Source organism: Solea solea, chromosome 3 (genome assembly GCF_958295425.1).
Source record: "Solea solea chromosome 3, fSolSol10.1, whole genome shotgun sequence".
Taxonomy (NCBI): domain Eukaryota; kingdom Metazoa; phylum Chordata; class Actinopteri; order Pleuronectiformes; family Soleidae; genus Solea; species Solea solea.
Genome location: NC_081136.1, coordinates 23,700,726 through 23,717,225, shown reverse-complemented (window position 1 = coordinate 23,717,225; position 16,500 = coordinate 23,700,726). Strand labels below are relative to the sequence as shown.

General features: G+C 40.6%; 1 protein-coding gene across 1 annotated transcript in view; it reads right to left on the bottom strand.

Moving 5' to 3' along the window:
- Positions 1-1,117: 1,117 nt before the first annotated feature.
- LOC131457308 (extracellular calcium-sensing receptor-like) overlaps positions 1,118-16,500 on the bottom strand; it is an 88,337-nt gene continuing 72,954 nt past the window's right edge. The window contains exon 9 of the mRNA XM_058626281.1: positions 1,118-2,086. Within this exon, the coding sequence (XP_058482264.1) occupies positions 1,176-2,086 (911 nt within the window). The 3' untranslated portion in view covers positions 1,118-1,175. The remainder of the gene's footprint in view (positions 2,087-16,500) is intronic.

The window sequence follows — 16,500 nt, the reverse complement described above, 5'->3', positions numbered from 1 at the left end:
GGTTTTGAAATGTAGAGAGGACATCAGTCAGTTAAGTTGTCAGTTGATCAGTTAAGCAAGCTCGCAGGAGTAAATATGGTGTGATGCTGTCTAATTATGTTATATTGAATCATTAAACACACTGTACTAGTGAGAATTCGAATATAACATTAATGTTAATACTGTGATGGAAAAGATATGTACAGTCTCACCTGTTTCCAAATGTCCCTCAGCCTGTGGTATCCCTCCCCCCCCTCACCTCTGCTTAACTGCAAGAGCGGAAGTTGTCAAGCCATCATTCTGAGTGAGACTGACCAATAAAGATGTTTCTTTCGTTTTTTTGAGATTAAGTCCCATCCATGCCATGCAAAAGTCACTCCATACTGCCGGTAGTCTGGTATATCCAGTTTTACATCTGCTATGATTTCAGAACCATGCCTTCCCTGTATCCTCCAAAAGGCATTTCCTGTTGTTCTTAAAAAAACATACTTTCCATGAGCAAAACCTTCAACCAGGGGCAAAGCAGGCCCACAAGTTGTAATGAGAAGCATGAGAGATAGTTCAATGAGTAGTAATAAGGTTATGATAGTGACTGAAAATGTACTTTTAAGCAAAAACATATATATATATGTCTATGTACATATATATACATATATGTGTGTATATATATATATATATATATATATATATATATACACATACATAATATAAAAATATTAGGTCTTGCAGAGAAGGCCTTGAAGGCCCTGAATACACTGGTTTTGGAACAGTTCCCTTTAGTCTCAATCTGGGTTCGGAACTGACCGGCATCTATTCCAGTCAATGTGTCAAAGTACACTGGTTGTTCAACGTATCCTTTTGCAAATTGTGTATTTTGTGGGTTATTGCATCAAGAGATTAGATGCGGATTCAGGAGTTCACTTTTTGTTACACAGTAAAGTCAAGTGATTTGTACAGTAGTCAATTTTACTTATTATAATTGTTAGTTCTGCATTGTTGTTTGTGTGTAATAATTTGTCATTGTTCTTGGTACAAGAAGTACAATTATATCAACTCCTATTACTGAATAAAGAGGTGGCTATGGAAAAATAACAAAATTCAAGTCTTTTTTATCAACACATGTTTAATGCCTCTTTTGTAACCTGATAATCACCACTAAATTCAAAATACAGAGTGGATCAGACAGAAAGACAGTGTTACTTTATGGTGCCTCTCCCCATGATGGCTTTCTTTGTGTTTCTTTCTGGTCTCAACAGGATTATGTAACATTTGGGTCCAAACAGTGCCACCAGGAGGCCAAAACTGGAGGCCAGGATGGCAAATACCTCCACTGCATCTGCATATTTGCCTGGTGAGCTGATGTACGCAGGGACAAAGGCCACCCACACTGCACAGAAGATCAGCATGCTGAAAGTGATGAGTTTGGCCTCATTGAAACTGTCTGGAAGATTCCTTGCTAGAAAAGCTAACAAACAACTGAGGACAGCCAGTAAACCAATATAACCAAGTAAAACTGCAAAACCAACTGTGGACCCAACTATACACTCATAAACTATCTTGTCACTGTGATACTGGGTGTTTTTATGAGGCATTGGTGAAGCAGAGACAAGCCAGGCAGTGCAGATTGCTGCTTGAACAGAAGTCAGAACCAGAACTGTCCCTCTCTGCTGCACCGTACCAAACCACTTGAGACTGGACTCACCTCCTGGTTTGGAGGCCCTGAACACAGCCAGAACCACCATGGTTTTCACCAGGATACATGAGACACAAAGCACAAAACTGATGCCAAATGCTGCATGTCTTAGTTGGCAAGTCCATAATCTGGGTCGTCCAATGAAGAGCAACGAACACAAGAAACACAATTTGAGCGACACCAGGAGAAGAAAACTGAGTTCTGAATTATTGGCACGAACTATAGGTGTGCTGTGATGATGGATGAAGATGCCCAGAACAACAACACAGATACATGTGCCCAACAGTGAGGTGCTTGTCAAGCAGATACCCAGAGGCTCATGGTAGGAGAGGAACTCTGTTTTCTTAGGAACACAGTGGTCACGCTGGGGGCTGGACCAGAAATCTTCTGGACAACTGGTGCACTCCATGGAGTCTGAGAAAAGAGAGAAAGTGATGAGATACAAGTATACACAACATCTCTGAACTGTGGTGTTTAATACTTAAAGGAATACTTCACCGATTTGCATTTAGCTTTGTATTCCTAGAATAAGGGTAGTATTTTTGAAAAATTGTGTTTCCCAACCTGTGCTTCCAAGTTGAGAAATATCTTCATTTTTTTTCTTAGTTACATGTCCACCAGTGACACTTGGTCCTGTTCATGTAACTGTTAGCAAAGATGGTGGACACTGTTCACATTCTAGGAATGAGGTCCTGTCCCTCTACGAGTGGGTCTAAAAGGTGCAGAATTAGCGTTGCAGTTTCAAGCTTCGGACCAAGTGTCACTGGTGGGCCCGTAACAAAAAAAAAAAGATGAAGACATGAAAGTATTCCTTTAACACTCACCGGTTGTATTGCTGATCTTTCCCTCAGAACAAGGGACACAGTCAAAACAACACTCAGGTTCCCCCTTCTTTCTGACCATGCGAGTACCTGGAGGACAGCTCTCAGTGCACACTGACCGAGGAGGCTGTGTGGAGAAAATATCTGTTATTCTACTCCGTGAGGACCTCTTAATACTTTCCAGCTTCCATGTCTGCAGAGAGTCACTAATCATGTCCACCCACATGTACATGGCTGCAGTTCCACTCATAATAACATGAGGGCCTGTGACATTTCCCATAGTGGCAATTTCTCACCAGATGCTTCCTCCCATGTCAGAGCATTCTTTGAGTGACATGTTGCACAGGTGGTGATACCCACAAACCTCACATAACCTCAAACAGGCAATTCAGGGTTGTTGTGGTTGAAAGTTTTATCTTATAGCCTGAAATGTGATGTGTTTCATGGAGCTTAAGCATTTGAGTATGGCCGACAGTCATAAAATGGAGGTCTGGACATGGGGTTTAGTTAGTTAGGGGATGAATGGCGTGACCACACACCATGGACAAGTCACCAGTCCATCACAGTGCCACATAGAGACAAACAACCATCCACTCTCACATCTATGATCAATTTTTGAGAGTGTTCAATTTGCCCAAATCTGCATGTTTTTGGACAATGGGTGGAAATGACATGTAAACTGGAGACAATGGAGAAAACCCACAGGGATAACATGCAAACTTCATGCAGAAAGGCCCTTGTTCCTACCAGGTCCCAAAACCCGGTTTTCTTGCTGCAAAGGCAAGAGCTTTATTTTTATACATTTATACAGAGTTTTTTAAATGTTATTCATGAGATTGCATTGAGACTGAGAGCTGCTATCTAAATTTTAATGTACTTGTGCAATGACAGTAAAGAGATTCTGATTCTAGATGACAACATGTAAGTCTGATGGATAATAGTGAACCTCAGCTCACAGAGTTGGTTAAAGTAGAAAAATTGTCTGAAAAAATTAAAAAGCCACCTGTTTGGGTTCAAAGTTCCAGAAGATTTTATCTTCATCCAGTGTAAGTTTGTCTCCTTTGAAGGCTGACCTCTTGACCTCTCCCACTCTCTGAACTATAGTTCTTCCTTCAGGGAGCCACACCCAGTTCATGATGTCATATATTGGCAAGGTATCACCATTCTCATCAAATGACACTTCATCACCAAATGTTGTGGTGAAGTTGACTTTTGCCAAATAATACACAAGCTTTGTGGGGATTAGAAACAGATATAGAAGGAAAAAGAAAGAAAACTTCAATCACTGCCAAGTTTGCCTCAGCTAACCGACAGATTCACAATTTTGAGTCAAGTGTGTGCCAAAGTAAGAATATGGGGCAAAGTTGACAGGATTTTCCAGAGATATGACGTTTACAAAAATGGGGAAGACTGATGTGCATATGGACATCTTCAAAGCAATGCCTCTGGCCTCAGCTGTTACCAATGCTGAGGCATGAAAATAAAATGAAACTATTACTAATCACTGTATATTTGTAGAGACAGCGGTACCTAAAATGAAAAATCTAACTAATTATTGCAGGAATAAACATGTTACCGCATTATAATTTTCACCAAATCATTTCCTTTTAGGTAACATCCCATTGCTAAAATACACTTACTTTCACCTGATATAACACTATCACCTCACTGTGTAGGAAAAGTGAGATGCTTTCATTTATTCATCTATTTAATTTAAGTCTACAGGAAATACAAAGGATTAAGTTAAATTAAGAGTTGAGTGTAAACTGATATCACACCTGCCATGGCTCCAGTCTTTGTAAATCAGCACAGGTGTTGTTGCTGAAAGGTCCTCTCCCTGGCTCACACTGCAGCATGTCATCAAGAGCATACGCCAGAGCGTACACAGCCTTATACACATTATACTCTGCTCTGATATTTGAAACATCCAAGAACTCAGTCTCCACATTCTCTATAACTTCCTGTCCAGTGCATAATTCTCCTCCAGCTTCCACCCAACCTGCTGGAGGTGGTGCAAATCTACACTGAAATATGTGTTCCCAAAACTGATTCACCTGGAAGATAATTAATTTGTTAATCATTTGTTAATCAAATATAATTTATTTTTAAATTAATCCCAGTAGTTATCACATGTACCAATTCAGTGGGAAACTCACCATGCTGTTTCCAAATGTGTTGTTGTGATGTAGGGCAGGATGTATTTGTAACAGGAAGTCTCTGAGTCCTGGTATTTCTCCGCGACGAATGGCAATGCCAAGTGTTCCACCCAGGTACGGCATGAGGTGAGGAGTCTGGAGCACATCAGCTGTTGTCCAGGATTCACTGGCAATCCACTGCAGGCCTGTCACATTCTGTTTCACCACCTGTTCATTGTATTGTCACAAGTATATATATATACACATATACATGTATACATATATATATATATATACACATTTATATGTATACATATATATATAAATATACATACACATATGAATATGTGTATGTATATAAGTATAAATATTAGTATATTAGAATATAAGTTTTTAACCCGCAATTACAGACAACATAAACAACAGGTGCAACATTAAAGACTATTGTATACAGGCTAAAGGTTTTGGTCAGACTGACCTCTTCCATGAGTTTAATCATGTTACTCTTATTTGAAAACACAATCACCACTCGAGCTGTAGATTTTCTCATCACATCCACTATTCTCCTTAGTTCAGCAGGGTCGTCACCCCAGGGCAAAATCTCTGTGTAAGCCAGACAACCTCCACCAGCTGGACCCAGATCAGAGTGAAAGGATCGGGCAGCATGGACTCCATAATCATCATCACTGATGAGCAGACCTGCCCAAGTCCAACCAAAGCGTTTTAGTATTTGAATCATAGCATTCACCTATGTGGACACAGAGCAGAGGGATTAGTGCACAGGCTGGAATCATCTTTCACTAGAAATCCTGCTTAACAGGTTCATGTTTAATCACTGTCTTTAAGTTGTATATCTGACACCACACAACTCTGTAAACGAAACACAGAACATGACTATTTTTCACCTGAAAAGCATCACTTGGGATCGTTCTAAAGAAAGATGGGAACTTTTGTGGATCACTCAGGCAGGAACATGTGGCAAAATAACTCACCTGCAAAAAAAAGAAACAGTTCACGTATGCTGGTCATTGATTGCTGACTTTTTTTTTTTTTTTTTTTTTTTACATTTTAATGTAGACATGTTTATAACTTAACATTTGCATTGAAATTATATCCAACACTGATTCACAGAGAGGCAGAGAAACTTACCAGAGGCACTCTGTACAATCCTATGACTGTGGATATGGCAATAGAACGTGTAGAGGAAGAATCACCCACAATCCCTAGAACTGGAGGAGTTCCGACACAGCTCTCCACTAATGTAATTTGCTCTTCTTGACCACTGACTAAGGTCAGTGCTGCACGAAATGCAATCCCTAGGTCAAGACAGTTATCATACAGACTGTATCCCAGAGTCACATTAAGCAGCAGGTTGGAGTTTCTGTTGATCTCATCAATAGCAAAGGCCATGGACTGAGCCAGTCTGAATCCTATAATATCAACACTAACAGAAACGCGAGCAAAACATTTTTCAATATTTGTAATGCATTAAACACCAGCAAAGTTAAACTTCAGATACTGCAAATAATAACATTTGGATCTCTCACAGACTCACCCATAGCAGGTAGGCAGTTGTGGCTTTGAGGTAAAGGACAGATCAAGATCAGTGGTAAAAAAGTGTATTTTAAAAAGTCCACCTAAAATCACATCTCCATTCTTGTGCATCCCATTGAGGTGAAACTGTTCATGTGACTGACAAGAGGGGGAATAAAGAGAGGAGGACATAGCAGAGGAAATGTAAGAGAACAACATTAGCAAGAGAAGACCAGTGTCTAAAAATCCCCTCATGACTTTGCTCTGGTACATTTATTTTCTGAGTTCAGTTCCATCATACATCACCTATTTTATTGACTTGCTGTATTGTTTATTCTTGCTCACCACCTATCAGGGCACAGTGGGAAGTTTTATGGGCAGGGACAAAAATATTATTTGTGAATGCTTGTGTGTATGTGTGCACACGCATGCTCATGCAATATATCTGAATTTCTCAATGAGCCATATTGATCCATTCATTGAATAGTTTTACAAGTTACGGCTAATCACTCCTAATTAGTTTGTTCTCAGTAAGTGTAAAATATTCAAAAACATAGATGGCAGAGACCTGCCATTGTCTCCTCAATATGTCACAGATGTTGATCTCATCTCCAGAAATAAGAAAGGGCATTTGATGAGTTGAGACCAGGATGGGGGTGAAAATGTGATTGTGAACTGTGGAGGGCAGCATTGCACATCTTAGTGTTTGTGTGAACCTACTGGAAGAAAAATAGCACAACACAGTTCAACAGAGAGAAAAGGGAGAGAGAAAAAAAAGAGCACTGCTGCAATAAAAGTTCAACGGTCAACCTGCAGACACGAAATTGAGCTTTTACACTTCCTGTTTCACTTCTCATAGGTGTTTTTGTGATGAGTCACAGTCATCATTGGCTCCTTTGTTTAAACATTTACTAGTATATTAGTCCCAGTCACTAGTCATCTATCTAATTTAAACTATAAGACATCACATTATATACCATAAACTCTGAAAGTATCTCCAGTGTAGTTTGTCATTCCTCCTGAACACAGCTCAATAATCATTTGCACCCTGTGCAGAGGTGGGTAGTTATGTCCTACATTTACTCCGTTACAAATACTTGAGTAACTTTTTGGATAAATTGTAATTTTAGGAGTAGTTTTATTGCAACATACTTTTACTTTTACTTGAGTATATATTTGAAGGAATAACGGTACTTTAACGTCGTTCCATTTGGCTAAGTGACAGTCGTTACTTTATTTTTTAATATCTTTTTTTTTATTAGATGCACAATCTATTTCTCTCCCTGTTGGCTATTGCTGACAAAATCTTGCCAATCAAATGCAACTGGCTGCATTTGATTGGCATGGAGTCACATGACAACACTTGTGATGTGACTCCGTGCCACGGCACCAGCTGTTAGCCGCAGATTTTGGCTTCAAGTGGACTTAAAACACACCAGTGGCTCGTTGTTTACTGTGTCTTTGGGTTTCTGTTGTACACTCTGGACGCCAGGTTTCAACTATCAGTTGTTTCAGCTCTTAGCTGCCGATGTGTCTGAATTGGATAATCCTAATTTACTGTACTTTTAGTTAAAGGGTGATGTGTTTCATTTCCCAAAGAATTAATGTATTATTGCAGTAGTTCAAGGGTTATTTATTTTATCATAGACTGTATTTATTTGTTTTATTTAAAATACTATTATTTAACATATCTTGATTTGAACTTTGCCGTTTTATTTTATGTTGTGTCAATTTTGTACCATTTGTGTTGCTCTGAATATTTCGAAAATGAATCCGGAGAAATTCAGTACTTGTAATCTTGAGTGTTTGAGCAGTCTTTTCCCTGCATACTTTTTTACTCTTACTCAAGTAATTCTTTTTTACGAGTACTTTTACTTCTACTTGAGTAATTATTATATTAAAGTAACAGTACTTGGTAACACTTTAGATTAGGGAACACATATTCACCATTAACTAGGTGCTTACTAACTATGTATATAAGTAGCATACCAGACCTTTATTAGTAATTATTAAGCACATATTAATACCTTAATGAGGAAAAACCTTAATTCATGTTGTAATAGAGGTAGAATAAGGTTATGTAGAATAGGGTGTTAATATGTGCTTTATGGAAGTCGGTCAGTGAGGATGCTTGTGCTGGACCATTTTAAGTCCGAGTTTCATTGGGCACCTGTGTCTTGTTGTACATTATTTAGCCTCAACAGGCCTTGAAAGTGACAGTGACAAATACTCTGTTGTGTTAATTGAAACAACTGTTATTTTTTTTTTATTCACTTTGCTGTCACCCAGTAAAGTCTAGTGGTGCCTGCAGGAGAACATTTTAGTAATTCTAATTGAATTAGAATAATTAAAATGTGTTATTTTTGCACATACAAATTAGTGACAGTGAATTTCAACTCTGCATCTAGCCCATCCTTGTTACACACCAGTAGTGAACCAAACCCTATGAGCCATAGCTACACTCCTATATCAATTTGTGGACCCACATTTTGCAGGTCTTTTTTGTTGATCTCACTGAGATTGCATGGCTACATAAAGATGAAATAATTGAAATGTTATCCTTGTTATTACGAGAAGTAAAGATATAAAATTGCAATGCTTTTCAACCGTGGCATAATAGGTGGTTAAAGAAAGATTACATAGAATAATTTAAATATTTTTCACAAAATCTTTATTGCTTGTATTGTGACCTGGTAATTATTACTTAAAAAAAAGATAGGATCAGATTAAGAGACTGCTGTGTTAACAATGTTACTTTGTGTTACCACGACCCATGATGGCTTTCTTTGTGTTTCTCTCTGGTCTCAACAGGATTATATAACATTTTGGTCCGAACAGCGCCACCAAGAGGCCAAAACTGGAGGCCAGGATGGCAAATACCTCCACTGCATCTGCATATTTGCCTGGTGAGCTGATGTAAGCAGGGACAAAGGCCACCCACACTGCACAGAAGATCAACATGCTGAAAGTGATGAGTTTGGCCTCATTGAAACTGTCTGGAAGATTTTTTGCGAGAAAAGCTAACAAACAACTGAGGACAGCCAGTAAACCAATATAACCAAGTAAAACTGCAAAACCAATTGTGGACCCGACTATACACTCATAAACTATCTTGTCACTGTGATACTGGGTGTTTTTATGAGGCATTGGTGAAGCAGAGACAAGCCAGACAGTGCAGATTGCTGCTTGAATAGAAGTCAGAACCAGAACTGTCCCTCTCTGCTGCATAGCACCAAACCACTTGAGACTGGACTCCCCTCCTGGTTTGGAGGCCCTGAACACAGCCAGAACCACCATGGTTTTCACCAGGATACATGAGACACAAAGCACAAAGCTGATGCCAAATGCTGCATGTCTTAGTTGGCAAGTCCATAATATGGGTCGTCCAATGAAGAGCAATGAACACAAGAAACACAATTTGAGCGACACCAAGAGAAGAAAACTAAGTTCTGAATTGTTGGCACGAACTATAGGTGTGCTGTGATGATTGATGAAGATGCCCAGAACAACAACACAGATAAATGTGCCCAACAGTGAGGTGGTTGTCAAGCAGATACCCAGAGGCTCATGGTAGGAGAGGAACTCTGTTTTCTTAGGAACACAGTGGTCACGCTGGGGGCTGGACCAGAAATCTTCTGGACAACTGGTGCACTCCATGGAGTCTGAGAAAAGAGGAGAAGTGATGAGATACATGTTTATACAGCATCTCTGAACTGTGGTGTTTAATACTTAAAGGAATACTTCACCGATTTGCATTGAGCTTTGTATTCCTCGAATAAGGGTAGTATTTTTGAAAAATGGTGCTTCCCAACCTGTGCTTCCAAGTTGAGAAATATCTTAATTTTTTTCTTAGTTACATGTCCACCAGTGACACTTGGTCCTGTACACATAACTCTTACCAAAGATAGCGGACACTGTTCACATTCTAGGAATGAGTTCCTGTCCCTCTACGAGTGGGTCTAAAAGGTGCAGAATTAGCGTTGCAGTTTCAAGTCTCGGACCAAGTGTCACTGGTGGACGTGTAACAAAAAAAAAAGGATGAAGACATTAAAGTATTCCTTTAACACTCACCAGTTGTATTGCTGATCTTTCCCTCAGAGCAAGGGACACAGTCAAAACAACACTCAGGTTCCCCCTTCTTTCTGGCCATGCGGGTACCTGGAGGACAGCTCTCACTGCACACTGACCGAGGAGGCTGTGTGGAGAAAATATATGTTATTCTACTCCTTAAGGACCTCTTAATACTTTCCATCTTCCATGTCTGCAGAGAGTCACTAATCATGTCCACCCACATGTACATGGCTGCAGTTCCACTCATAATAAAATGAGGCCTGTGACATTTCCCATAGTGGCAATTTCTCACAAGATGTTTCCTCCCATTTGAATGTCAGAGCATTCTTTGAGTGACGTGTTGCACAGGTGGTGATACCCACAAACCTCACATAACCTCAAACAAGCAATTCAGGGTTGTTGTGGTTGAAAGTTTTATCTTATAGCCTGAAATGTGATGTGTTTCATGGAGCTTAAGCATTTGAGTATGGTCAACAGTCATAAAATGGAGGTCTGGACATGGGGTTTAGTTAGTTAGGGGATGAATGGCGAGGTACACCATGGACAAGTCACCAGTCCATCACAGTGCCACATAGAGACAAACAACCATCCACTCTCACATCTATGTTCAATTTTTGAGAGTGTTCTATTTGCCTTAATCTGCATGTTTTTGGACAATGGGTGGAAATGACATGTAAACTGGAGACAATGGAGAAAACCCACGGGGATAACATGCAAACTTCATGCAGAAAGGCCCTTGTTCCTACCAGGAACCTGGTTTTCTTGCTGCAAAGGCAAGAGTTTTATTTTTATACATTTATATAGAGTTTTTTTAAATGTTACATGAGATTGCACTGAGACTGAGAGCTCACAGAGTTGGTTAAAGTAGAAATATAGTCTGAAAAAATTAAAAAGCAACCTGTTTGGGTTCAAAGTTCCAGAAGATTTTATCTTCATCCAGTGTAAGTTTGTCTCCTTTGAAGGCTGACCTCTTAACCTCTCCCACTCTCTGAACTATAGTTCTTCCATCAGGGAGCCACACCCAGTTCATGATGTCATATATTGGCAAGGTATCACCATTCTCATCAAACGACACTTCATCACCAAATGTTGTGGTGAAGTTGACTTTTGCCAAATAATACACAAGCTTTGTGGGGATTAGAAACAGATAAAGAAGGAAAAAGAAAGAAAACTTCAATCACTGCCAAGTTTGCCTCAGCTAACCGACAGATTCACAATTTTGAGTCAAGTGTGTGCCAAAGCAAGAATATGGGGCAAAGTCGACAGGATTTTCCAAAGATATGACGTTTACAAAAATGGGGAAGACCGATGTGCATATGGACATCTTCAAAGCAATGCCTCTGCCCTCAGCTGTTACCAATGCTGAGGCATGACAATTAAATGAAACTATTACTAATCACTGTATATTTGTAGAGACAGCGGTACCTAAAATGAAAAATCGAACTAATTATTGCATGAATAAACATGTTACCGCATTATCATTTTCACCAAATCATTTCCTTTTAGGTAACATCCCATTGCTAAAATACACCTACTTTGAACTGATATAACAATCCACTATCACCTCACTGTGTAGGGAAAGTGAGATGCTTTCATTTATTATTTATTATCAATTATCTATTTAATTTAAGTCTTCAAGAAATACATAGGATTAAGTTTAATTAAGAGTTGAGTGTAAACTGATATCTCACCTGCCATGGCTCCAGTCTTTGTAAATGAGCACAGGTGTTGTTGCTGAAAGGTCCTCTCCCTGGCTCACACTGCAGCATGTCATCAAGAGCATATGCCAGAGCATACACAGCCTTATACACATTATACTCTGCTCTGAGGTCTGAAACATCTACCAATTCATTCTCCACATTCTGTATAACTTCCTGTCCAGTGCATAATCCTCCTCCATCTTCCACCCAACCTGCTGGAGGTGGTGCAAATCTACACTGAAATATGTGTTCCCAGAACTGATTCACCTGGAAGATAATTAATTTGTTAATCATTTGTTAATCAAATATAATTTATTTTAAAACTAATCCCAGTAGTTATCACATGTACCAATTCAGTGGGAAACTCACCATGCTGTTTCCAAATGTGTTGTTGTGATGTAGGGCAGGATGTATTTGTAACAGGAAGTCTCTGAGTCCTGGTATTTCTCCGCGAGGAATGGCAATGCCAAGTGTTCCACCCAGGTACGGCATGAGGTGAGGAGTCTGGAGCACATCAGCTGTTGTCCAGGATTCACTGGCAATCCACTGCAGGCCTGTCACATTCTGTTTCACCACCTGTTCATTGTATTGTCACAAGTACATATACATAAATATACATATATATATATATATATATATATATATACATATATATACACACATATATGTATACAAATATATATACACATACACGTACATAAGTTTAAATATTAGTATATTAGTATATTTATATAATATTATATTTATACTTATATATTATATAGGTTTTTAACCCGCAATTACAGACAACATTAAAAAACAGGTGCAACATTAAAGTCTATTGTATACAGGCTAAAGGTTTTTGTCAGACTGACCTCTCTCATGAGTTTAATCATGTGACTCTTATTTGAAAACACAATCACCACTCGGGCTGTAGATTTCCTCATCACATCCACTATTCTCCTTAGTTCAGCAGGGTCGTCACCCCAGGGCAAGATCTCTGTGTAAGCCAGACAACCTCCACCAGCTGGACCCAGATCAGAGTGAAAGGATCGGGCAGCATGGACTCCATAATCCTCATCACTGATGATCAGACCTGCCCAAGTCCAACCAAAGCGTTTTAGAATCTGAATTATAGCATTCACCTATGTGGACACAAAGCACAGGGATTAGCGCACAGACTGGAGTCATCTTTCACTAGAAATCCTGCTAAACAGGTTCATGTTTAATCACTGTCTTTAAGTTGTATATCTGACACCACACAACTCTGTAAACGAAACACAGAACATGACTATTTTTCACCTGAAAAGCATCACTTGGGATCGTTCTAAAGAAAGATGGGAACTTTTGTGCATCACTCAGGCAGGAACATGTGGCAAAATAACTCACCTGCAAAAAAAAAAGAAACAGATCACGTATGCTGGTCATTGATTGCTGACTTTTTTTTTTTTACATTTTAATGTAGACTATTTCATGTTTATAACTTAGCATTTGCATTGAAATTATATCCAACAATGATTCACAGAGAAGGCAGATAAACTTACCAGAGGCACTCTGTACAATCCTATGACTGTGGATATGGCAATAGTACGTCTAGAGGAAGAATCACCCACAATCCCTAGAACTGGAGGAGTTCCTACACAGCTCTCCTTTAATGTAACTTGCTCCTCTTGACCACTGACTAAGGTCAGTGCTGCACGAAATGCAATCCCTAGGTCAAGACAGTTATCATACAGAGTGTATCCCAGAGTCACATTAAGCAGCAGGTTGGAGTTTCTGTTGATCTCATCAATAGCAAAGGCCATGGTTTGAGCCATTCTGAATCCTATAATATCAACACTAACAGAAACGCAAGCAAAACATTTTGCAATATTTGTTATGCATTAAACACCAGGAAAGCTAAAGTTCAGATACTGCAAATAATAACATCTGGATCTTTCACAGACTCACCCATAGCAGGTAGGCAGTTGTGGCTGTGAGGTAAAGGACAGATCAGGATCAGTGGAAAAAAAGTGTATTTTAAAAAGTCCACCTAAAATCACATCTCCATTCTTGTGCATCCCATTGAGGTGAAACTGTTCATGTGACTGACAAGAGGGGGAATAAAGAGAGGAGGACACAGCAGATGAAATGTAAGAGAACAACATTAGCAAGAGAAGGCCAGTGTCTAAAAATCCCCTCATGACTTTGCTCTGGTTCATTTATTTTCTGAGTTCAGTTCCATCATACATCACCCATTTTATTGACTTGCTATATTGTTTATTCTTGCTCACCACCTATCGAGGCACAGTAGGAGGTTTTATGGGCAGGGACAAAAATATTATTTGTGAATGCTTGTGTGTATGTGTGCACATGCATGCTCATGCAATATATCTGAATTTCTCAATGAGCCATATTGATCCATTCATTGAATAGTTTTACAAGTTACAGCTAATCACTACATTAGTTTGTTCTCAGTAGGTGTAAAAAATTCAAAAATATTCAAAAACATAGACGGCAGAGACCTGCTATTGTCTCCTCAATATAAATCAAGTAGGAAGTTGGCGGTGCGCACGGACACAGCGGCTCGGTGCTCCTCATTTTAGTGCTTTGTATGGAAGTGTGTTAGTTTTGTATACGGTGACATCTACATTTAGCTGGTCGAACAACATCTACAACCGGCCTGAACTTCCTAGGATCGGTTACAGCAACGAGAGAAGTGTTACAACAGAGTTTCTCCATTTCCACGACATTCCGGCAGACATAGCGAGGAGTCCCGGCTCCCCATGGATCATCACCCCCACGGGCTGGCGACAGAAGCGGCAGCGAGGCTGCAGGGCCGGCACGCAAACGAGGCTACGGAGGCAGCCTGTTAAACCACCGCTTCCTAGTGCTTTCCTCACCAACGCCAGATCCCTAGTCAACAAAATCGACGAACTGAGGCTACAGGTGGCGACCAACAACATCGTCTAGAACAGCCTGAATTCTGCTTATCACAGAATCCTGGCTCCACTCGTCGATTCCGGACTCCACTATCGAGCTAACAGGCTACACAATACAGCGCCACGACATGACCAGCGACTCTGCGAAAAGCAGAGGTGGGGGACCGTGTTTGTATGTGAACAACAACTGGTGTACAAACACAGCGACTGTAGACAGTCACTGCTCCCCGGACTTAGAGTATGTGACTGATGCCAGCACAGCCACCAGATTGCTTCACCGCGGCATTAGCATCCAGCAGACCAGACACCCGGACGCCGTGCACATCGTCGCGGGGGACTATAATCATGTGGATTTAAAACCAGTGTTCCCCAAATTCCACCAGCACGTGAAGTGCGCCACCAGAGGAGCCAACACACTGGATAAAGTCTTCACGAACATTAAGCACGGCTACAGGGCTAAGCCATTACCGCACCTGGGCCAGTCTGACGATGTATCACTCTTCCTGATCCCGGCATACACCCCACTCAGGAAAACTGCTCCCACCACTACAAAGATAGTTAAAACCTGGCCAGAGGGAGCCACCCAGCAGCTACAGGACTTTTTCAAGAGGACCGACTGGGGTATTTTTGAACACCCAGACCTGGAGTTGTTCAGTGACAGTGTGCTGAGCTATATTAAATACACAGCTGCACACTGCACAGACACTGTTACAGTTGAGAAACACATCCGGGTCTATCCCAACTGGAAACCCTGGATGACCAGTGAGGTCCAGAAGCTGCTGAAGGAGAGAAATATAGCCTTTAGGTCTGGCGACGCAGCTCTCTACAGCTCAGCCCGCACCAACCTGAAGAGGGGCATCCGAGAGGCCAAGTTGGACTATAAGAGGAAGATTGAAGACCACCTGCAGAGCAACAACAGCAGGCAGGCATGAGAAGCTCATCAGGAACCACATCATGACTTTCAACCCCCCCTTGTTCGACACACACCAGTTTGCCTACAGAGCTAATAGGTCTACAAAGGACGCTGTGATCACTGCTCTCCATGCTGCCCTGTCCCACCTAGAACATCAGGGGAGCTATGCACGGATGCTCTTTATAGATTTTAGCTCTGCCTTTAACACCATCCTCACCGACAGATTGGTGACCAAGCTGTCAGACATTGGACCACTACACTTCACCTGCCTCTGGATTTAGGACTTTCTGACAGAGCGAATACAGAGGGTCAGAGTGTGCCCCCACCTCTCCACAGCCATCAGCCTCAGCACTGGCTCACCACAGGGCTGTGTGCTGAGCCCCCTCCTTTACACACTCTACACCCACGACTGCACCCCGACCCACAGTAATACCATCGTCAAGTTCGCTGATGACACCACAGTAGTGGGGCTCATCTCAGGGGAGGATGAGTCCGCCTACAGGGAGGAGGTGGAACGTCTGACAGCGTGGTGTCGTGACAATGTGTGACAATATGTTGTGTCTATTTTGTGTTGCTCTGAATATTTAAAAAATGAATCCGAAGAAATTCACTACTTTTATAATTTAAAATGTATGTTGAACATAATTTTAGTTAATTTTTCACTCATGATCATAACCATAATACCAATATTTGAGGCCAAAACCATTTGTGGACCCACATTTTGCAGTTCTTTTTTGTTGATCTCACTGAGATTG